General features: G+C 41.7%; 2 protein-coding genes across 2 annotated transcripts; one reads left to right on the forward strand and one right to left on the reverse strand.

Annotated features, from left to right (window-relative positions):
• Positions 1 to 1,879: 1,879 nt before the first annotated feature.
• On the reverse strand, positions 1,880 to 2,557 carry LOC138869381 (serine/threonine-protein phosphatase 7 long form homolog). Its single transcript, XM_070146993.1, has one exon. The coding sequence runs from the start codon at positions 2,555 to 2,557 to the stop codon at positions 1,880 to 1,882; it is 678 nt and encodes a 225-aa protein (XP_070003094.1).
• Positions 2,558 to 20,906: 18,349 nt separating this feature from the next.
• On the forward strand, positions 20,907 to 25,127 carry LOC138869382 (uncharacterized). Its single transcript, XM_070146994.1, has 6 exons — positions 20,907 to 20,991; positions 21,131 to 21,275; positions 22,381 to 22,579; positions 23,868 to 24,140; positions 24,430 to 24,474; positions 24,600 to 25,127. Exons 1-6 carry the CDS (start codon positions 20,907 to 20,909, stop codon positions 25,125 to 25,127), a joined length of 1,275 nt encoding a protein of 424 aa, XP_070003095.1.
• The last annotated feature ends 655 nt before the right edge of the window (positions 25,128 to 25,782 follow it).

Consider the following 25,782-nt stretch of genomic DNA (forward strand, 5'->3'; position numbering starts at 1 on the left):
CAGGATCAGAAGAATAGGCCGTCGGGCTGTCAGCAACCTACAAAACAAGTACTAAACTTAGCATGTGACAAAGTATATTTGCATTGTACGTGTTAAGTCAAAAAATATATTCCCACCGTGGTCTCTTCGACCTCCTGAATATATGCATCCGTGGTGTCCTCATCAAAACATGTAGTGGCCTCAAAGATGGGCTGGGACGAAGCCTTCATAAAAACCTTAAAAATTAATTAATGGCAGCTCATTAAGGAAAAGAAAACAAATTGAAATTTTAAAGTAATACAAACATACCTGCGCCTGTGGTAGATCTGCATCAACCGCCGGGGATGAGGCATAACTCAACCTGCACCCGCCATCCACGTCCCGGGTGGGCCGATCCTCAGCTGCAGTAGATGGGCATGCAAAGTACTGGTATACATCCCCGTCGAATGTACCCGTGATCGACAATGCTCCTGACGGGGTGACCTGCGATGCTGGCAGAGATAACTGAAGGCTGTACGAAGGCATGCTGCTGGAAGGCTCATCTTCCCGAGGTATATAACCCGGCTGATCATCTCCAAGAGCCAAAACTCCAAAGTCCTCATCATGTCCCTCAACAAGTGGGTCGACAGGTGCCTCAACGCCCCATTGCTGGGGACCACCTCCTCGCTGTCCCCCACGACCCCGTGGGGCACCATTACCTCGTGGGGCACCCCTCCCTCGTGCCCTACCCCTGCCTCGTGGGACACCCCTACGCCGATGGTAGTCCTCTGGCGCCGCATACTGAGCCTCGTGGTCCAACCTCGCGGCATCTCTCGCCTGAAACAGGGTCCGACGAGCCAACTGCGCCACCCGCCGACCATAGTCAACGACTGCAGGGATGTCGGTATGCTGCTGCATCTCCTGTCCCAACTGGTAGAGGTGATGATGGCCAATAGCCTGTGAAATATTTAAAATATTAATTAAATAACGCTATATCACAATTATACGATATTAATAAGCCAAAAAACATACCAGTGCCTCGTGTCTCCCGGCGTATGGTCTGTAACGCTCGCCAAGTATATGAATGGGGTTCCCGATAATCAGTCGGGTGTGACGGCGGTACCATGATACATACATATGAATAGTGGCCTCCTGGGTAAATGCAGGTGCTGGCGGAATACGGTCAGCTCGGTGCTCCTCCCAAATAAGGACCTGCTGCTCTAGACATCCCATATATATATCGTCCAGCCTGGCACGGTCATACCGCTAATAGTGTATAGCCACCCATCCAGGATCCCTCGGTATAGGCTGGGGACGGTGAAACTGGCGAAGCACACGCTCTGTGGCATGATACTCAACCATATCGAAGAAGATCATCGGGACGGAGGTGCTCCAAAGCAGTTCGATCGACTGAGCAATAAAAGGGCAGCTGAGCTACCAACTCGTCGTTGTATGGCGTCCAGATGAACTGCCAAATAATAACATAAAAGTGAGTATGTGCAACACAACTCAATTTAAACAAGTAAGTGTAGGTACATATCTACCTGTCCGTCCACCAGCATATCTAGCACATCCCTGATAAAGGGGAGATTATGATGAGCATCGGTCCCTCGGTAGTTCCCACGCCGGAGAATCCACCTAGAAGCTAGAGGGAGAAACGGATAAGCCTCACTAGGCGCAAGTGCTGGTAGAGGTGGCTGCAACGTCATGATCCGCTGCCAGGCCCAAACCTAAGATAAAAGGTTGATGTAAAACTTGTGAGTCATTTCGACCATATAGAATTCGGAGAAATGAACAGAGTATTCGAAAATGTTGTCACCTGTAGGAGGGGAAGAAAACCACATATCTCCACCGCTAGGCCCATGCTCGCCCGACACATGCTCCTATACAGGTATGCGAGAATAGAAGCACCCCAACTGTACTAGAGTAAACCATCCAACTCCTGAAGATGATGGAGAAAGCGCATACTCACTTTACTCCCCGAAGTGTTCGGGAACAAGACACACCCGAAAAGCAGGAGCAGCGCCAACCGCGTGTACCTCTCAATATGGAGATCCTCCGTCTCGCCGGTAATGTCTGGGTGCAAAAACGCCATATGATCTCTGATGGCTGACAAAGCAACGCGACTGCCCCCAGCGTCACCCTGAGGTCTATAACCAGTAAAATGCATCATCATATCCAAAAATTGTGCACGCGCCATGGATCTAATGTATTGGGGCAGTGCTACGGCCAGTCCATCTACGCGCAGCCCGTACAAAACCTGAACATCCTCCAGCGTGTTGGTGGCCTCTCCAGTGGGCAAGTGAAAAGCGTGCGTCTCCGGTCGCCACCGTTCTACCAAGGCCGTGATGAGAGACCAATCAAGCTGCATCCGTCCAAGCTCAAAAATCGTATAGAAGCCCGTAGCTTGTAGGCGCGCGACTACGCGGGCATGGAAAGGATGCTCCCCGATGAACTCCCACAAATCGTCAGGTCTCCTGGGGCGGAGAGGCTGCATCGATAGCTGTCCCTCCCATACAAATGAGGACCTATGGTCGCCCTGCAACACTAGTAGCTGATCCTCGGCAGGTCCGGGATGCGCAGGCGGAGGAAAGTCCATGTCGTCTACTATAATTTAAACAAAATTAATTGTGTGTGTTAGCTTAATAAATTAAATAATTAATTATGTTTAAAATTGGACTGAATAATTATGTATGGGTTCCAGGCTCGATATTTGAGGCCCGGTAGCACCGAGTTATCCTTAATTATTATGCGTGTTAATTTCAACATTTTTAGAATTGTGTGTGTTAGCTTAATAAATTAAATAATTAATTATGTTTAAAATTGGACTGAATAATTATGTATGGGTTCCAGGCTCGATATTTGAGGCCCGGTAGCACCGCTACATTTTAGTACGCTAAAAGGCTCTATATTTTATTATACTAAAAGGCTCTATATTTTACTACACTAAAAGGCTCTATATTTTACTACACTAAAAGGTCAATATTACATATAAAAACAACTAACATAAAATACAAATATGAACAACAAACAAAATAAATAATATTATTTTTTTTACAATACAAATAATTTATCAAATTTTAATAATTTTTTGTACCAAAGCTAATAAATCAATCTGGGTATAAATAAGATACAAATTTAAACACAAACATAACACAAATTAACATAGAAACACATTAAACAATACAAATATGCATGTACTATACGAGTTTCGACATAAACAAAATCGAAATACCTTTATTTAAGTTTTTTGAATTTGATTGAAATCGATTTTTTGCACCCGAAAGAAAGAATCCAAAGCTTGTCTTGTATGTGGGACCTACACTCCTTGCTCTTTAAGTGTCGGGTGGGGCCGAATTTTTTTTTTTTTAAGTTTGTCGCGGGGTGGGGGAGGGGGGAACCAGCAGAAACGAAATTTTTAAAGGAGGGGGGCGTCGGTTCAGTGGTCCAAGGAAGAAGAAAAGGGGGTTTATTTTATAAAGTTGTTCGCAGTATTATACTGCGTTTTAAGTAAAATGTAGTATAATACTGCGAATAGCTTTATAAAATGCAGTATTATACTGTGAATTACAAAAAAAAATTAAATTAAAACGCAGTATGGTACTGCGAATTAAAAAAAAAAATTAAAAGTAAAACGCAGTACCATACTGCATTTTACTTTAACGGACTAATTTCCGTTAACGTAGTTCGCAGTATAGTACTGCATTTTACTCATTTATGTAACTTTTTTTAAGCAGTATAAAAGTAATTTTTGTCCAAAAAAACATCAAAAGTGTTTTAGACTCGTTAGGGGGGGGGGGGGGTTGGGCGGGGGGGGGGGGGGCATTATTTGACCCACGTTGTAATTTAATTTGTTGTTAGGAATATATTATATTATGGATGTTCATTTATTACTCCGTTGTAAATAAGTTTCCTGAAGAAGCTTATCCATACGAGACTCCGCCGTAAATATATTTATCTATTTAGTACTCTATTGGAAATAAGCCTCTTGAAAAAGCTTATCACTTTGGTACTCGGATATGGATAAACATTATCCCGGTAGAAGATTATCCATACCGGGTATAATAAGTTTATCCTTTCGATACTGCATTATGGATAAACATTACCCCCGATAGGTATAATGAGCTTATTCTTTCAGTCCTTCGTTATGGATAAACATTACCCCTAGTAAAAGATTATCTATACCAGTTACAATGAGCTTATCCTTTCAGTACTCCGTTATGGATAAACATTACTCTAAGTAGAAGATTATCCATATCTGGTATAGTAGCAGCTTACACAGTAGTTTCCTTTCCTCTATAAATAGAAGAGATTTCAGTTCATTATGTACATCAGTTTGAATTCGAATAATATATCAGTTTCTCTCTATACTTGTCTTTACTTTACATTCTTTATTTTATAACACGTTATTAGCATGAGACTCCGCCATCTCGAGCAAATACTTTGAAAGTATCTGATGTACGAACTTTCTTTTTCTATATAATGTCAAATCTTTCTAAACTTGAATTTGTAGCCCTGGATATATCAGGTAAAAGCTACATGTCTTGGGTGTTTGATGCTGAAATTCATCTTGATGCGATGGGTCTGACAAACATCATCAAGGATAAAAATCAGGCATCAAATCAAGACCGTGCCAAATCAATGATATTCCTACGCCATCACCTTGATGTGGGACTGAAAATAGAATATCTCACTGTTAAAGATCCGGTCATATTGTGGAATAATTAGAAAGATAGATATGATCACCTGAAGATGGTCGTTCTTCCACAGACACGTTATGATTGGACTCATCTAAGGCTACAAGATTTTAAATCTATAAGTGAATATAATTCTGCTATGTTCAGAATTATTTCACAATTGAAATTATGTGGTGATAATATTACTGATCATGATATGTTGGAGAAAACTTTCACCACTTTTCATGCCTCGAATATGCTCCTGCAGCAATATCGAGAGATGAAATTTAAAAAGTATTCTGAACTTATCTCACATCTTCTTATAGCCGAGCAACAAAATCGGCTATTAATGAAAAACCATGAAAGCCGACCTACTGGTTCTTGTCCATTCCCTGAAGTGAATGAGACGAACTTCCACCAAGCTAGACGTGGAAGAGGTCATAGCTCCAGTCGTGGTCATGGCCGTGGTCGAGGAAGAAATTTTAATCATGGTAATAATAATGCACCAAAGAACCCTCCTCACCACCAGCAGTGGAAAAGGGAGGAACTAAAGCATGAAGCGGTGCAAGCACCAAATGCAAAAAATGCATGCTATAGATATGGAAGACAAGGGCACTAGTCACGTATCTCCCGTACGCCAAAGCACTTGGTTGAGTTTTATCAAGCCTCCCTAAAGAAGACAGAGAAAAATGCTGAAGCAAATTTTATTTCTGAAGATAACTTAGACTTCATGCATATGGATGTAGCTGATTACCTTGCACTCTCAGAAGGAGAAACAAGTCATGTAATCAGTGGTGAATTTGTAGAAATGTAAATATTTTAATTTTTGTTGTTTGTAATAGATAGTATGGTTATGTAATTGTTGTACATAAAGAAAAATTGTGATTTGATAATAATGTTTACTATAATATATCTTATTTATGTCATTTTGAAGAATATGGATAACATTATTAGATCAACTTAAACTCTAGCAGAGTTTGCAAGAAATATACAACCATCAGAAGTGGTTATATTTTGTATATCTCATTGTAACTATATTTTGTTAACCACCAGAAATGCTATATTCCTATGATCACCAGAAGTGATAATTTAGGCTTTCTATGGTTATAATTGAAGATAAGCTGCATAAATATTCTCTATATTAAATGCAGACCTTGATTTGCTCCTGAAGTAGTAAATATTTTAAAAAGAGGTTGAAGCATCACAATTTGATGTAATTAATGCGCATCCAGATAATTATGTTCGATTTCCTGAAGGATGAGAACTTTTGATAGTATTAATCCATTCCCAGAAGTGAATGTGACAATATTAATAAGTCGGGTAAATATAAATGCGCTCTTGATGTGAATATATTATAATTCACCTCCAGAAGAGGTAATATAATTGAGAGAATATATACTCAATATTTCGTATTTTAAATTTCCTCCTGAAGAAGTAACACAATTGAAATTGCCTCCTGAAGTATGAAAATATTATGAAGAGGAGTTTTCGTGTGCTTAAACAATTGTTTTACATTGTTTATTTGATTGTGATTTTCTCTCATGATACCAGAAGTATTTGAGCAATATTTGATAGTATAAAATGTATCAACAACTCCTGAAGAGCTAACTGTTTGCCTAGAGGATATATGACACCAGTAGTACCCGATAAATATTAGATTGTGGATAATAAATGAAGGCTCTCGAAGTGCTTATATACAAATATGTCATTCATATTATATGATTATGGTCAACACATATGTTGTAGTAAACATAAAGTTTACTAATACAAATGGCTATCATATTGAGACTACAAATGATTGAAAGATTGATAATCTTCATGTTTTCATAATCATAGGGGGTAAAATAATATGTATGTGAGAAGTTACCCGTCTTATTCTTTAATTTGTACTACATCATGTATCACAGTAAACTAGAAGTTTACTAAAGCAAAAGTTTATGCCATAGTAAACTAGAAGTTTACTAAGAGATAGCACATGCCATGATAAACTTGAAGTTTTCATTTGCTATTTTAAAATGAGCTATTTGAGAATTCAGATAAGCATATACTAAAGAACTAGAAGATTTTTCAGGAATTATCATGTGTTGCTTGTTCTCATAATAAATTGATTGTACTAGCTAAAGTTGGGACTAAGACCCCTGACACTGAAATATATAAAAGGTGAATATGGGCCGGTTCACCTATCATGTGAACCACTTATATGAGATGGTTACATGTGTAGTTATTGTCAACCTGCAGTTTGGCTTTTGGAATTGCTTTTCTCGATTAAGAGCATAATTTTCAGATTATGAAATCAAGACAGTTCATCTTGATAATGCTGATTTATATCCAAGCTGGTTTAGCATTGAATACCTCTTATTAATGGCTAAACCATTGCTTATGAGAACAAAGCTTCATGTGTTGGTCTAAGATTTTCTAAATTGCATATGGCAACACTTGTATGCATCAGACCAACAATATATGATAAGTCCGCCCTTCACAATTGGTTTAGGATCATAAACCAAATGTTTTTACTATCTTTTGTTGCGTGGTATATGATTAATTTCTCTACCATAATACACAAAGATATGTTTCCCAAAGATGATTGAGGATATATGTTAGTTTTTCTAATATTTGGGGGATGGAATAAACAGTTGAAAAATATGTTATATGAATCGAATTATCATTAATATGATCCTCACTTTGAAGATAATTCAAGTCGAATGCCAGAACCATTTGCTGATCCAAAATTAAATATCATATTTCAGCTGCAAATGCTCCTATTAAAATTAAAGTCCTTGAAGGATAAAGTTTACTACATGCATGAAGCGTAGTAAATCGATCTGTTCCAAAGGTAACAATCTTTGAAAATGATAGGAGCAAATAATCAAAATGATCATAATGAGGAGGAAATGAGCTCTAGAAGAGCCCACGACATAACATTTCATGAAACTCCAGAAGAAGTTCAGGTACCTGAAAATAAAGAAAGTTATGAGATCTCAACAAGTTATACTGCTTAGGAACCGATAAAAAATGATCGTCGACGATATATTTGATACAATATATTGCACAATATTGTAAAAGATTGTGAGGATCAGACCTTTAGTCTAGGCACTTGGAGATGTCATGCCATTTAGATGCAAGGAATAACCTATATGACTCATTTGAGTAAGTCTATATGAAGATCCCTGAAGGATTTAAAATGCCTGAAACATATAATTCAAAGTCTCGAAAAATGTACTCGATCAAATTATAAATATCTTTATACGTTTTAAATCAATCTGGGCGCATGTGATATAATCGCCTCAGTGAATATTTGCTGAAAGAAAGTTACATAAATTATGTTATTTGTCCATGTATTTTTATAAAGAAAATGTCATCAGAATTTGTTACACTTGCTGTTTATGTTGGTGACATAAATCTTATTGGAATTCCAGAAGAGCTCCGAAAGGGTCTTAAAAATGCTTTTACATGGACAAAGTGTACCCATTAAGTACACCAATGGATATTCAATCACTTGAAGTGAATAAGGATCTGTTCCAACCTCTAGAAGAGGATGAGGAACTCCTTGGTCCTAAAATACTCAATCTTGGTATAGATGGTGCATTTATTTATCTTGCTAATGCTAACAAAAGTGGTGCAGATCGTATTGGTAATGCATATGCAGGTTATTTATCCGATCCCCATAAAGCTCGATCTCAAACCGGCAAGCAGGAAGTGCATATGATTGAGATCAGTGATTCATTCGAGAAATATGTGGGTTGAAATGTGATAAAAGACCCACAATATTATACAGAGACAATGTTTTATGCATAGCCCAATTAAAGGGGGGATTTATAAAAGGAGATAGAACGAAGAACATTTCACCAGAATTATTCTACACATATGATCTTCAGGAAAATTGTGACATTGATGTGCATCAAATTAGTTCAAGTGACAATCCAACAAATTGTCTTTACCAACTTCAACTTTTGAGAATATGGTATAAAAAGATTGGAATGCGGAGACTCAAATATTTGAAATAAGGTTTTCTTCAGGGGGAGTAAAATGCACATTGTACTTTTTTTTCCCTTACTAAGGTTTTCCCCACAAGGTTTAACTTATAAGGTTTTTAATGAGGCAGCCAGCAATGCGTATGACTAAATATGTGTACTCTTTTTCCTTCACTGGATTTTTTCCCATGGGATTTTTTCTAATAAGGTTTTAATGAGGCACATTATCTTTTAATAAACATCCAAGGGAGAGTGTTATGAATATATTATATTATGGATGTTCATTTAGTACTCCGTTGTAAATAAGCTTCCTGAAGAAGCTTATCCATATGGGACTCCGCCGTAAATATGTTTATCTATTTAATACTCTATTGGAAATAAGCCTCCTGAAGAAGCTTATCACTTCGGTACCCGGTTATGGATAAACAATACTTCCGGTAGAAGATTATCCATACCGGGTATAATAAGTTTATCCTTTCGATACTTCATTATGGATAAACATTACTCCCGGTAGAAGATTATCCATACCGGGTATAATGAGCTTAATCTTTCAGTACTCCATTATGGATAAACATTACCCCTAGTAGAAGATTATCTATACCTGGTACAATAAGCTTATCCTTTCAGTATTCCGTTATGGATAAACATTACTCTCAGTAGAAGATTATTCATATCTGGTATAGTAGCAGCTTACACAACAGCTTGCAGTAACAGATTACACAACAACTTCCTTTCTTCTATAAATAGAAGAGATTTCAGTTCATTATGTACATCAGTTTGAATTCGAATAATAAATCAGTTTCTCTATATACTTGTCTTTAGTTTACAGTCTTTATTTTATAACATTTGTGACTTTGTCGGGACATTTTCATATATAACTACTAGGGCTGCTTAAGGGAAGGGTATTGAGTTCTTATGGGTATGGTTAAGGGGAGGGGTAAGGATACATTTATTGGTACCCTACCATTATTGCTACCAGTCCTAAGGGTGCGGTAGTGATACTTAGGGGTAGTTTTAAATTAAAACTTAGAAAAATTATATTTAAATACAAACAAACTTTAATGGATAAAAAAGCTACGAAGTGCCTTTATTTTGCAAGCGTTTGGCCATAGATTCCCAATTTATTTTTGAAAAAATGATCTGGGTGAAGTTTGGTTTGAAGATGAAAATGTGTTTGGACATCTGTTTTCAAAACATATTTCCCAAATTTATTTTAGAAAAACATGAAACATGACTTATATCCACAAGTTCTAAAAACTATCACAAATACCCAACAGTACCATTATCAATAACATTCATTATATTATCGCAAACCATAATCCTTAACATAAATAAATTTGGTATAAAATTATTATTTTTATAATGAACTACATGATACACTATCAGATGACCGAGAAGACGAAGCAACATTGTTATAAAATAATAAATGATGGGCTCTTTTATAAAATACAAAACTTTGGGGTAATTTTTTAAAAACGTAATAGTAATATTTTGGCCCATTTGGGATTTGGGATTTGGAATTTTGCCAAAATGTAGGCAAAATCTATGGCCAAACATGTGTTTGCCAAATAAAACCTAAATTTATTTTGGCAAAATCTATGGCCAAACGGGTTCTTTATTTTATTTTATGTAAATATTAAATTTCTAATACAAGTTATAAGTATTTGTATTTTAACATTTGTAAATAAAATTACATATTTCTTTTGAATGATTTACATAATTGTTCAATAATTTTTCATGATTTTACGGTTGGAATTGGTAGCATTTGTTTGTCTGCATCCCCGCCATCTCCGGTAGATAGTATTTCATTATATTCATCATCGTCTTCTTGAATTATTTCTGGAAGACCAAAGTTTTTTCTCTCCGTTTTATCCAATCTCTGAATAAAACAGTAGTCTCCAAGGTGTCTTTGTCACGACCCGAAATTACCACCGTCGGGGCCGTGATGGCGCCTAACATTTCACTTGCTAGGCAAGCCAACATTAGAGATTATTAAGCCAAATTCTTAAACCTTTCAGTGATTAACAACAATTAAGCCATAACATGTTAAAAGAGTGAGGAAATCCATAATCAACCGTAATATTTATACACAACTACTCAGAATCTGGAGTCAAAATCACGAACTTCTAAGATTTAACTACAAGTAATTTGTCTGAACAAAAAAAATACAACTATTTTCGATACACATGAAACAACAAAGAGAATGTGTAGAAGGGGACGCCAGGGCCTGCGAATGCCAACATGACTACCTTGGGTCTCCGATCAGATGAAGCCAGCAGCTAGACTCAGGATCAACCCGAACCGGTACCAAAATCTACACAAAAAGTGCAGAGTGCAGTATCAGTACAACCAACCCCATATACTGGTAAGTGTCGAGCCTAACCTCGACAAAGTAGAGACGAGGCTAAGACAAGACACCCACAAAACCAACCTGTGCAGTATAGCAATATATATATACACCAATAACAACAATAAAAGAAATCGGACAAGTGATATTGGGAGGGGGACATGTTGAGGGGATCACAAGATAAAGAACCAAAGCAGTGATAAGAACTTGATCAACCAATACGCCTTAAACAGATAGAAGCAAGTAAACACAGTAAAGGAAACTGCACGGCACCACCCTTCGTGCTTTTACTCTCAACCTCACCATACGAAACAATAGAAACGACACGACATCACCCTTCGTGCATTAACTCGCTCATAATATGGCACAGAATCACCCTTCATGCATTAACACTCACAATATGGCACAACATTACCCTTTGTGCATTATCACTTACAAAGCATGGCACAACATCACCCTTCGTGCATTAACACTCTCCCTTACCAAAAAAAGGAACAATAATAACAGGGAGATAGAAATGACAACAACAAGTCTTACTTCAACATTTGATTCTACAATATCAACCTCAACTTTGAGTCAATGCTCAATCAATATCAAGGTCCGTAAACATAATAAGATTGCTCAACATAACAAGTAGCTAGTCTAAACATGGATAATATGATCAAAAAAGAAATAATTACAAGAATAGGACCCACTCGCATGCTATAACTCAACAACAACGCATATGTACTCGTCACTTCACCTATACGTTGTACTCAACATTCAAACACGTAGCAAATAGGCAAATAAGATCTAATCCCTCAAGCCAAGGTTAACCACGACACTTACCTCGCTCCAACGGCCAAACTCAAAGCTCAACCACAACTTTTCCCTTCACACAATCCTTTGGACCAATAGAATCTAGCAAATTACTAACAAAACGATTCAATTTAAGCCTTAGGATCTACCCACATTAGCAAAGGATTCAATTTAGGCCATTTTTGAAAAAGTCAACACCCGGATCCGCTTGGTCCAAACCCGAAATTTAGACAAAAATACAATTACCCATTCACCCCCAAGCCCGGATATATAACTGATTTTGGAATCCAACCTCAATTTGAGGTCTAAATCCTCAATTTTTGAAATCCCTAGTTTCTACCCATAAATCCTCAATTCCACCATGAAAGCCTTTGATTCTAGGTTGAAATCTTGAAAAATGTAGTGAAAGATTGAAAGAAACTAGTTTAGAATCACTTACCTATGATTTGGGAAAGAAAAGATCTTTGGAAAATCGCCTCATGTGTTTAAGGTTTTGAAAATTTGAAGAATGGGAGAAAAATCCCGTCTAGATCACTTTTACACAGCTGCAGATGTTGCAAATGCGACTTGGGCTTTGCAAATGCGAAGCCCGCAAATGAGAAGGGACCATCGCAAATGTGAAATCCTTCACACCTCTACTGCCTTCGCAAATGCAAACATGGACCTCCGCAATTGCGACTCTAGGATCGCATTTGCGATCACTGCCCTTCCCAGGTTTACTTCGCAAATGCGAAAATTGTTTCGCAATTGCAAAGACTGTATGGCCTAGCTACTCCTCTCAAATGCAAGAAATATCTCGCAAATGTGGAACCTGCAGAGGTCGCAAATGCGATACCTGATCTCGCATTTGCGAGATCAGACTACACCAGCAACTTAAACACCAACAATGTTCTAAGTCCTATTTTTCACTCTGTAGCCTATCCGAAACTCACCTGAGCCATCATGGCTCCAAATCAAACATGCACATAAGTCTTAAAATATCATACAAAGTTGCTCGCGCGATCCAATCGCCAAAATAACACCTAGAACTATGAATTTAGCACCAAATGAAATGAAATTTTCAAGAAAATTTTGAAACTTCTAATTTCTCAACTGAATGTCCGAATCACCTCAAACCAATTCTGTTTCTCACCAAATTTCACAGACAAGTCATAAATATTATATTGGACGTGTACAGGGCTCCGGAACCAAAATATAGACCCGATATCAACAAGGCCAAACATCAATCAATTCTTAAAACCATTGAATTTTCAGACTTTTAATTTTCAATAAAAATTCATAACTCGAGCTAGGGACCTTCGATTTTGATTTCGGGAATACGCCCAGGTCCCATATTTCAATACGGATCTACCGAGACCGTCAAAATATGGCTCCGGATCTATTTAGACAAAACGTTGACCAAAGTCAACTAAAATTAACTTTATGGCAATTTTTTTTTATTTTTATCAATCTTTCAACATAAAAGCTTTCCGGAAACATGTTCGGACTGCCACCACTAAAACAATCGTTCGTCCTCGAACGGACATAGAAAAGTACATGAGTTGGTGAAAAGGTGGGGATATCTACTTCGCATATCAGACTCGGACTCCCAAGTAGCTGACTCAACAGGATGACCTCTCCACTGCACTCGAACTGAAGGATAACTCTTCGATCTCAACTGACAAACCTGCCGGTCTAGAATAGCTACCAGCTCCTCCTCGTAGGTCAAATCCTTGTCCAACTGGACAATGCTGAAGTCTAACACGTGGGATGGATCGCCGTGATACTTCCGGAGCATAGACACATGGATCACTGGATGGACTGCTGATAAACCAGGTGGCAACGCAAGTCTATAGGTCACCTCTCCCGCTCGCTCAAGGATCTCAAAAGGTCCGATATACCTAAGGCTCAACTTGGCCTTCTTTCCAAACCTCATCACACCCTTCATGGGTGATAACCGAAGCAACACTCTCTCTCTCAGACCATGAATACAACATCACGAACCCTACGGTCGGCATAACTCTTTTGCCTGGACTGAGCTGTATGAAGTCGATCCTGAATAATCTTGGCCTTATCCAAGGCATCCTGTACTAACTTGTATCCAACAACCAAGCCTCCCCCGGTTCAAACCATCTGACTGGTGATCGGCACCGCCTACCATATAATGTCTCATACGGTCTATTTGAATGCTCGATTGATAATTATTGTTGTAGGTAAACTCCGCTAGCGGCAAGAACTGATCCCACAAACCTCCGAAGTCTATAGTACAAGCGCAGAGCATATCCTCTAATATCTGAATTGTGCGCTCGGATTACCCGTCCGTATGAGGAGGAAATGCTATGCTCAGCTCTACTCGCGTGCCCAACTCACACTACAGTGCCCTCCATAAATGCGAGATAAACTGCGTACCTCAATCGGAAATGATAGACACGAACACATCTTGAAGATGAATGATCTCACAGATATAAATCTCTGCCAACAACTCTAAAGAATAGGTAACTACCACATGAATGAAATGCATGACTTGGTCAGCCTGTCCACAATGACCCAAAATACATCGAACTTCTTCTGAGTCTGTGGGAGTCCAACGACGAAATCCATAGTGATCCACTCCCACTTCCACTCAAGAATCTCTAACTTCTAAAGCAAACCACCAGGCATCTGATGCTCACACTTTACCTGCTAACAATTTAGACACCGAGACACATATGCATCTATATCTTTCTTCATTCTCCTCCACCAATAATACTGCCGCAAGTTCTGATACATCTTGGCGGTGCTTGGATGAATAGAATACCGGGAACTATGGGCCTCCCCAAGAATCAATTCACGAAGTCCATCCACATTAGGCACACAAACACGACCCTGCATCCTCAAAACTCCATCATCTCCAACAGTAACCTTCTTGGCACCACCGTGCCACACTGTGTCCCTAAGGACGAGAAAATGAGGGTCATCATACTACCAATCTCTGCTACATTCAAACAAAGAAGACCGAGCGACTGTACAAGCTAAAACACGGCTGGGCTCAGAAATATCCAACCTCACAAACTGATTGGCCAAAGCCTAAACATCTAATGTAAGCGATCTCTCAGCGACTGGAATGTATGTAAAGCTGCCCATACTAGCTGGCTTCCTACTCAAAGCATCGGCCACTATATTGGCCTTCCCGGGATGATACAAGATGGTGATATCATAGTCTTTCAATAGCTCCAACCACCTTATCTGCCTCAAATTGAGCTTCTTCTGCTTGAACAAATATTACAAGCTCCGATGATCCGTGAATACCTCACATGGCAAGCCGTAAAGATAATGCCTGCAAATCATCAACGCATGAACGATGGCTGCCAACTCTAGATCATGAACGAGGTAATTCATCTCGTGAACCTTCAGCTATCGCGAAGCATATGCAATAACCTTGACCACTACATCAATACCACAACCAGACCAATACGAGATGCATCACAATATACCGTATAACATCCTGAATCTGTGGGCAACACCAACACCAGTGCCGTAGTCAAATCCGTCCTGAGCTTCTGAAAGTTCGCCTCACACTCGTCTGACCATCCGAACAGGGCACCCTTCTGGGTCAACCTGGTCAACGAGGCTGCGATAGATAAAAATCCCTCCACAAACCGATGGTAATAACCTGCCAATCCCAAGAAACTACGGATCTCTGTGGCTGAAGTAGGTCTAGGCCAGTTCTGACCGACCTCAATCTTCTTAGGATCCACCCGAATATCCTCTACTGATACAAATGTCCCCAAGAAGGCGACTGAGTCAACTAGAACTAACATTTTGAAAACTTAGCATATAATTGCTATCTTTTAGAGTCTGAAGTACGATCCGAAGATGCTGCTTGTGCTCCTCTCGGCTACGGGAGTAGATCAAGATATCGTCAATAAACACAATCACAAAGGAACCTAGGTAAGGCTTGAACACCTAGTTCATCAAATCCATAAATGTTGCTGGGGCATTTGTCAAACCAAATGACATCACCAAGAACTTATAGTGCCCATATCGAGTCCGAAAAGCTGTCTTAGGGACATTGAATGCCCTCATCCTCAACTGATGGTCGCCAGACCTCAAATCGATCTTTGAAAACACCTTGGCACCCTGAAGTTGATCAAATAAGTCATCTATCCTTGGCAATGGATATTTGTTCTTGATAGTGACTTTGTTCAACTGCCGATAGTCTTTACACATCCTTATCGACCCATTTTCTTCTTCACAAATAATACGGGCGCACCCTAGGTCAAGACACTAGGCCTAATGAAGCCCTTATCAAGTAAGTCCTGCAACTGTTCTTTCAATTCTTTCAACTCTGGCGGGGCCATACGGTATGACGGAATAGAAATGGGGTAAGTGCCTGGAACCAAGTAAATACAAAAGTCAATATCCATGTGGGGTGGCATCCCCGACAGGTCTGTAGGAAATACCTCTGGAAACTCTCGGACAACTGGTACAGAATCCATGGAGGGAGCCTCCACACTAGAATTGCGGACATAAGCCAAATAAGCTAGACAACCCTTCTCGGCCATACGTTGAGCCTTAATATAAGAGATAACCTGCTGGTAGAATGACCTAGAGTCCCTCTCCACTCCAATGGCAACCCCGACAAGGCTAAGGCCACCGTCTTGGCATGACAATCCAATATAGCATGATAAGGTGACAACCAATCCATACCTAATATAACATCAAAGTCTACCATGTCAAGAAGAAAAAGGTCCACACTAGTCTCAAGACTCCCAATGGTAACCACACACGAACGATAAATGCGGTCTACTACAATAGCATCTCCCACAGGTGTGAACAAATACATGGGGGCACTCAAAGAATCACAGGGCATACCCAAATATGAAGCAAAATAGGAGGACACATACGAATAAATAGAACCCGGATCAAATAGAACTGAAACATCTCTATTGCAAATTGAAACCGTACCTATGATGACAGCGTCAGAAGACTTAGCCTCAGGCCTGGCTAGAAAAGCATAACATCGGGGCTGGGCCCCGTCACTCTGCACTGCATCTCTAGTACGAGCCCTAGTTGGATGGCCTCCACCTCTAGGAGCCTGACCTCCACCTCTAATGGCCTGACCACAATCTCTGGTTGCCTGACCCTTACCTCTAGCTGGCTGAGTGGGTGGTGAAGTACCCAGTGCGATGATTATGGCACGAGAACCCTAATGCTGAGAACTGCACGAGGCATGAGGGCAAAATCTAGCAATGTGCCTCGGATCACCACAAGTATTACAGAACCTCGCTGTTGTGACTGATGACCCTGGAACTGACCTTGTCGGCCCGAGTAGCCACCCTGAAAACTCTGGAGTGGAGGTGAACTAATAGGAGTTGGTAGTGCACTATAGGCTAGCTGATCGGAATAATGCATATCAGGGTCACAACCACTTGAAGCACCGTGGGATGCCTGGAGTGCTGAATGAAACAACCTGGGAGGATGGCCTCTGCCAAAAGTACCTCGGCCTCTAGATAAGGCCCCACTAAACCCACCAGAGTGACGCGACCTCTTGTCAGACCCCTGACCACTTCCCTAAGTTAACACCATCTCAACTCGCCTGGCAACATTGGCAGCTGTCTGAAAACAAATCTCACTCCCAGTCTCCTTAGCTATCGACAATCTGATAGGCTGGGCAAGTCCGTCAATAAACCTCCTCACCCTTTCTCTCTCTCTCGGTGGGAAGCAAAAGAATAACATGACAGGCCAAATCCACAAAATGGGTCTCATACTGATTGACGGTCATACTGGCCCGCTGGAGACGCTCGAAATGCCTGTGATAGTCCTCTCTCAAGGTGACATGAAAGAACTTCTCAAGAAATATCTAAGAGAACAGGTCCCAAGTAAAATCAGGCAACCCAGCTGGTCTGGTCAATACAAAGTCATTCCACCATCTTTTGGCAGAACCAGTCATATGAAACATAGCAAAATTGACCCAATTGGTTTCCACTATCCCCATGTTCTGCACCACCTCATGGCAACGGTCAAGATAATCTTGGGGATCCTCAGAAGGTGCACCATTGTTGTGAATTGGAAAGATCTTGGTGAACTTGTCCAATCTCAACAAACCCTCGGGAGTCATAGCATGACTATCACAGGCCTATGTCGTAACAACTGGCTGAACTACTCCAACTAGCTAAGCTGCTAGAGTTTGATACTGGGGAATCACCTACTCCAGGATGTGAGTAGCAGGAGTCTGTGCTCCTCCTCCAGCCTGAGAGACAGTTGGTGCCATGGGAAAAGTGCCAGTCTGGCCACACTCTCCATCAGGCCCACCAAACGGGCCAAAGCAACATGTAGCATAGGATGCGATGAACCCCTCTGGGACCTGAGTTGGTCCTGTTGGAACGGTCTTGGCTGGAGCCTCTTCATCAAACTCTACTTGAGGCTCCGCCGCTGGAGCTGTTTCTCGAGCTCTAGGCTGAACCCTGCCCCTACCTTATCCTCTTGCACGACCTTAGCCTCATCCTCTGCCTCTCGTAGGATCTACCATTAGGGGCTCTGACTGCTGCTCGGCTGAAGATGCAGAACGTGTTCTCGCCATCTGCCAAAGAACAAAAGTATAAGAGTTTGATTAGCACCGAGAGGACAAAATCACACGACAGAGAAGAATAGAAGTAACATTGTTCCTAAACTCTATAGCCTCTGAGAGATAAGTACAGACGTCTCCGTATCCCCGAGACTCTACCAAGTCTGGTCATGAATTGTGAGACCTAGGCAACCTAGTGCTCTGATACCAAATTGTCACGACCTAGAATTCTCACTGTTGGGACCGTGATGTCGCCTAACATTTCACTTGCTAGGCAAGCCAACATTAGAGATTATTAAGCCAAATTCTTAAAACTTTCAGTGATTAACAACAATTAAGCCATAACAAGTTAAAAGAGTGCAGAAATATATAACCAACCTTAATATTTATACACAACTACCCAGAATCTGGAGTCACAATTCACGAACTTCTAAGATTTAACTATAAGTAATTTGTCTAAAGGAAAAAAATACAACTATTTTCGATACAAATGAAACACCAAAGAGAATGTACAGAAGGGTACGCCAGGGCATGCGGACGCGAACATGACTACCTTTGTAATGACCCACTGGTCATTTTGCTTTTTAGAACCCCGTCCCCCTAAATAAAACTTCTCGCGTTTGCTTTAACTAATTTACGACCCGCGGGGATGATTAGTTCGGGAATTGGAAGAAATTGGGTTGAAACATGCTCATTTGAATCCTTAAGATTTTCTTAAAAGGCTAATTTTGACTTTGGTCAACATTTTTAGCAAATACGGGGGCTACGTACACACTAGGTGACGAGAGTCCGTGCGTAGCTACTATCATGTTAATTGTCCGGGTAGTTTAGGACCCGTGTCATGCTATATCTGCAAATGTTATATGTCTTCTTGCTAATGTTATCATTTAGGATATGCTAGAGAATTGAAAATGAACATAAGTGAACATATGCTGTATTGAACACTTGTATGAGTTTATTTGAATATAAAATGTGCCTTCTTGTATTTTTCTGTTGATAATTGATATTTGTGGATCGGGCCGATCGCCTCGGTAGAAATAGATACATCTATTGTTCGCGCCATTCGGCCATCTGGCAGTGCACAATTTCTTTTATGTTGGATTGGGCAGTTGACCTCGGCATAGCGTGCACATGATATTTATGTGAATTTATTATTGATAAACTGCCAATTACATAATTTAAATTGTAAAGGATTAACTGGGGTATTAAAATGACATGACTTAAAAATCTTTATTTCAACTATTATATATTGTAACCATCATGCCTGGCATAACATCATATTATATTATTTGGACCTAGTAGGTATCAAGTCGACCTCTCATCTCTACTTCTTCGAGATTAGACGGGATACTTACTGGGTACATATTGTTTATGTACTCATGCTACGCTTCTGTACTTAATTGTACAGGCTCTGAGGTAGGTTCATCTGGCTATCAAACCGGTGCGTGTCCCTGATCATAGTCCGAGACTTCTACGGTGAGCTGCTTTCCCTTCCTGTGCCGACCCGCAACTGGATGGAGTCTTCCTTACTTTCGACTGTCTATTCTGTTTCAAACAGTAGGACAGATGTATTTTTTTGTATATACTAGTTGCCCATAGCTTGTGACACCAGATCTTGGCATACACATTAGTAGACGTTTCTTTTGGGTTGTATAATTATTATTGAATGTTGCATATTATCACCTATTTTTAATTGCAAATTAAGAAAAATGTTGTAACTGTTTTGGGTAAGTAAAATAAGAATTTACTAATACTTCCACGTTGGCTTGCTTGACAACGGTGTTGGACGCCATCATGACCTATTATGGAAATAGGTCGTGACAACATGGTATCAGAGCACTAGATTCACGTAGGTCTCTCAAGTCATGGGCAAACCTAATAGAGTCTTGCGGATCGGTACAGAGACGTCTGTATTTATCTTTGCGAGGTTATATGGTGTTAGGAAACTACTCTTTATTCATTTCCTATCGTGCAGTGGATGGTACACTAAATTTCTCTCTTCTATTCTCTCATAGATGGTGAGGACACGCATGACGGATGTTCCAGACCCGGGAGGGGCTTCTCCCCTATTGCTAGGGGCAGAGGCCGGGGGAGGGCACTGGCCCGAGGAAGGGGACGAGGGTGCCTCAGAGCTATTCCAGTAGCACCACTAGCAGATCCTGCAGGAGATCCTATTATTGAGGATCAGGGCGAGGTGCCCGCAGCTGAGCCTACCCTAGCGGACTTTATGACAGCATCGAGATTCCAGGAGGTCATGGGTCGTATGCTACGATTTATGGATTTATTTCCAGTAGATCCAGCTACATCACAGGCAGGAGGGGGAGCACAGACCCCTACTGCTCAGGCTCATGGTCATGCAGCTGTAGTGTATCAGACTCTGGGTGCACTACCCGCGGATGGGGCTCAACCAGTTGCTTCAGTGATACCCGATCCCAGACCAGCTGCGGATGGTGACCCGCAGAAGCTGTTGGATAAATGAACTAGACTTCACCCTCCTGTCTTTGGGGGTGAGCATCATGAGGATGCTTAGGACTTCATTGATAGGTGCAGGGACAGACTGCATAACAAGAGGATATTGGAGTCGCATGGGTTGACTTCACCACTTTTCAGCTAGAGGGCAGGGCCTGTAGATGGTGGCAGTCCTATGTTCTTGGCAGGCTAGCAGGTTTCTCCTCCCATCACTTGGAGTCAGTTCACACAATTATTCCTGGACAGGTATATTCCACCCTCTAAGAGGGAAGAGCTACGGTATCAGTTCGAGTAGCTAGAGTAGGGTCAGATGTTGGTGACCGACTGTGAGGCGAGGTTTCTAAGTTATCCCGCCATGCATTAATGATACTTTCTACTGATGCAGGGAGGGAGCGGAGGTTCGTTGCAGGGTTGCATTCTGGCATTATGGCCAACATGGCCCGGGAGGTGGAGATAAGGACTCCTTATAAGTTAGTGGTGGAGATTGCTCGGAGGATTGAGTGCTACCGTCTGAGGGGTAGGGAGCAGATGTAGCAGGATAAGAGGGCTAGATTCTCCAGGGAGTTTAGAGGTGCCTCGGTTAGAGGCAGAGGTCAGTTTGGGAGGGGACAGCCCAGCAGGCCCCCACATTCAACATCACCACCTGCTCGGGGTGCTCCGGTGCATCCATATTTCAGTGTTATAGCAGAGAGTTCTTACCGCCCACCAGCTATTCAGGGTTTCTCCGGTGGGTATTCAGGTCCTCAGGGTTCTCCTGATTCTTATTTTAGTGTTATGCCGGAGAGTTCATACCGTCCATCGGCTATTCAAGCTTCTTCCAGTGGGTCTACATGCCATCAGGGTTAGCCGTTAGGGCAGCAGGTCTCCGCACCGCGGGGTTGTTTTGAGTGCGGAGACCTTGGTCATATGAGGAAATACTGCCCTAGGCTTCAAGGTAAGGTAGTACAGCAGGGTCAGCAACTTATGATTTCAGCACCGGCTTCCCCGCCACCTAGAGGTGGAGGGCAGACTGGTAGGGGTCGTCCTAGAGGTGGAGGCTAGGCAGGGAAGATCAGCCAGCTACTACTCAGTCAGGTGGAGGTTAGCCAACCGGTGCTCCAACTAGATTTTATGCCCTTCCGGCTAGGCCAGATTCATTGGCCTCAGATGCCGTCATCACAGGTATTATTTCTATCTGTGGTAGAGATGCTTCGGTATTATTTGATCCAGAGTCTACCTATTCGTATGTGTCATCTCTGTTTGCTCATGTTTTGGTTATTGCTCCTGAGCCCTTGGGCACTCCTGTTCATGTGTCCACTCCTGTGGGAGATTCTATGGTTGTGGATCGGATCTACCGATTCTGTGTGGTCACACTCTGTGGTTTAGAGACTAGAGCAGACCTCCTGTTGCTAGATATGATCGATTTTGAGATCATCCTGGGCATGGATTGGTCATATCCATATCACGCCGTCCTAGATTGCCATGCCAAGACCGTTACTTTAGCGATGCCAGGGTTGGAGTGTAAGGGTTCCATAGTTGATACGTCTAGCCGGGTTATCTCTTTCCTAAAGGCTCGACAAATGGTCGGGAAGGGGTGTTTGGCTTATTTGTCTTATGTTTGGGACATCATTGTAGCGTCTTCGATGATTGATTCAGTTTCGGTAGTCGGGAGTTCGTCGATGTGTTTCCTTCTGATCTTTCTGGCATGCCACCAGATCGTGATATTGATTTCTGTATTGACTTGTCTCCAGGCGCCCAACCTGTATCTATCCCACCATACCGAATGGCTCCGAAGGAGTTGGAGTTAAAGGAGCAGCTTGAGGAGTTGTTAGCAAAGGGATTTGTTAGACCAAGTGTATCACCTTAGGGTGCACCAGTGCTAATTGTGAATAAGAGGGATGGGACTATGCGGATGTGAATTGATTACCGCTAGTTGAACAAAGTCACCATCAAGAACAAGTATCCATTGCCTCGTATCGATGAATTATTTGACTAGTTGCAGGGTGCTAGGGTGTTCTCTAAGATCGACTTGAGGTCAGGGTATCACCAGTTGAAGATTCGGGACACAAATGTTCTGAAGACTACATTCCGGACCAGATATGGCCATTATGAGGTTCTGGTGATGTCCTTTGGCTTGACTAATGCCCTAGCAACATTTATGGACTTGATGAACAGAGTGTTCAGGCCTTATATTGATTACATTGTCATCGTTTTCATTGACGACATCTTGATATACTCCCGTAGCCTAGGGCAGCACGAGCAGCATTTGAGGGTAGTGCTTCAGACCTTGCGAGAGCAGAAGCTATATGCTAAGTTCTCCAAGTGTGAGTTTTGACTAGAGTTAGTGGCATTCTTGGGGCATATTGTGTTAGGGGAGGGTATTAAGGTGGACCCCAAGAAAATTGAGGCAGTTCAGAGTTGGCCACATCCTACTTTAGTAAGATCAGGAGTTTCCTGGGGTTAGCAGGTTATTACAGATGATTCGTGCAGGGTTTTCCATCTATTGCATCACCTCTGACTAGATTGACCCAGAAGGGTGCTCCTTTCCATTGGTCCGATGATTGTGAGGCGAGCTTTCAGAAGCTCAAAATAGCCTTGACTACAACACCAGTTCTTGTGTTGCCTTCCGGTTCAGGGATGTATACGATATATTGTGACACTTCGCGTGTTGGATTGCGATGTGTATTGATGCAGGAAGGGCGAGTTATTGCATATGCTTCACGTCAGCTGAAGATCCATGAGAAGAATTATCCTGTGCACGATTTGGAGTTGGACGTGATTGTTCATGCTCTTAAGATATGGAGGCATTATCTGTACGAGATATCATGTGAGGTTTATACTGATCATCGTAGCTTGCAGCACTTGTTTAAGCAGAGGGATCTCAATTTGAGGCAGCGTAGATGGCTTGAGTTGCTGAAGGATTATGACATCACCATTCTTTATCACCTGGGAAGGCAATTGTGGTCGTACATGCCTTAAGCAGGAAAGTAGAGAGTGTGGGTAGCTTGGCATTCATTCCAACAGAGGAGAGGCCACTAGCTTTGGACATCCAGTCCTTGGCTAACAGACTTGTGAGGTTGAATATTTCAGAGCCCAGCCGAGTTCTTGCGTGCGTTGTTGCTCAATCTTCATTATTGGGGCAGATCAAGGCCCGACAGTTCGATGATCCACATTTGGTTGTTCTTAGAGAGACAACGCTTCAGGGTAGTGCCAAGGAGGTTTCTATTGGTGATGATGGTGTTTTGCGACTCCAGGGTCACCTATGTGTTCCTAATGTTGGTGTCCTGAGGGAGAGGATACTAGATGAGGCACACAGTTCGCGGTATTCCATTCATCCGGGTGCTACGAAGATGTATCGTGACTTGAGGCAGCATTATTGGTGGCGGAGGATGAAGAAAGACATAGTGGAGTATGTGGTTAGGTGTTTGAATTGCCAGTAGGTCAAGTACGAGCACTAGAGGCCGGGTGGCCTACTTCAGCAGATGCCTATACTAGAGTGGAAGTGGGAGCGCATTACTATGGATTTTGTAGTTGGCTTGCCCAGGACCTTGCGGAAGTTTGATGCAATGTGGGTCATCGTGGATAGGTTGACCAAGTCGGCACACTTTACACCGGTTGTGACTACTTACACTTCGGAGAGACTGTCTTAGATTTACATTCGGGAGACAGTCTGGTTGCACGGTGTGCCTGTTTCCATCATATCAGATAGAGGCCCTCAGTTCACTTCTCATTTCTGGAGAGCTGTTCAGGGTGAGTTGGGGACCCGTGTGGAGCTTAGCATAACATTTCATCTATAGACCGACGGGCAGTCAGAGCAAACAATCCAGATCTTGGAAGACATGCTTAAAGCATGTGTGATTGACTTTGGAGGATAGTGGGATCAGTTCTTGCCTTTGGCAGAGTTTGCTTACAACAACAGCTATCAGTCCAGCATTGAGATGGCTCCATTTGAGGCTTTATACGGTCGGCGGTGTCGCTCTCCTATCGGGTGGTTTGATCCTGGTGAGGCTAAGTTATACGGTAAAGATTTGGTGCAAGATGCCTTGGACAAGGTAAAGTTGATTCAGGAGAGGCTTCGTACAACTCAGTCCAGACAGAAGAGTTATGCGGATCAGAAGGCGCGTGATGTATCATTCATGGTTGGCGAGAAAGTCCTCTTGAAAGTCTCGCCAATGAAGTGTATTATTATCCCATTTGAAGTGTTGAGACGAGTTGGGGAGGTTTCTTACGAGCTTTCTTTACCCCCCAGTTTATTGAGGGTTCACCCAGTCTTTCACGTGTCTATGCTTCAGAGGTATCATGCCGACTTGTCCCATGTGTTGGACTTTAGTACTATTCAGTTGGATGAGAGCCTAGGTTACAAGGAGGAGCCAGTTGCCATTATTGATAGACATGATCGCTAGTTAAGATCCAAGAGGATTTCGGCGGTAAAGGTCCACCAACCAGTCGAGGAGGCGACCTGGGTGTCGGAGGAGGACATGTGGGTAGATACCCACATTTATTTAGAACCTCAGGTACTTTACTATGTCCGTTTGAGGACGAATGCTTGTTTAAGAGGTTGAGAATGTAATGACCCGACTGGTCGTTTTGCTTTTTAGAACCTCGTCCCCCTAAATAAAACTTCTCGCACTTACTTTAACTATTTACGACCCGCGGGGATGGTTGGTTCAGGAATTGGAAGAAATTGGGTTGAAACATGCACATTTGAATCCATAAGATTTTCTTAAAAGGCTAAGTTTAGCTTTGGTCAACATTTTTAGCAAACAGACCCAAATTCGTATTTTGACGGTCCCGGAGGGTCCGTAGGAAATATGGGACCTGGGCATATGCCCGAAATCGAATTTCGAGGTCCATAGACTGAGTAATGAATTTTTATTAGAAATTGTTACACTGAAATTCTAAGGATCTAAAGAAACTAAATAATGATTGATCACATGGGTATCGAGCGCGTATGTTGGTTTTGGAGCCCGGTACAGGTCCAATATAACATTTAAGACTTGCCCACAAAATTTGGCGTCAATCCGAGTAGTTTAAGTGCGTTTTGGATCGTTAGAGGAG

The sequence above is a fragment of the Nicotiana sylvestris genome, chromosome 5, assembly GCF_000393655.2.
Source record: "Nicotiana sylvestris chromosome 5, ASM39365v2, whole genome shotgun sequence".
NCBI lineage: Eukaryota > Viridiplantae > Streptophyta > Magnoliopsida > Solanales > Solanaceae > Nicotiana > Nicotiana sylvestris.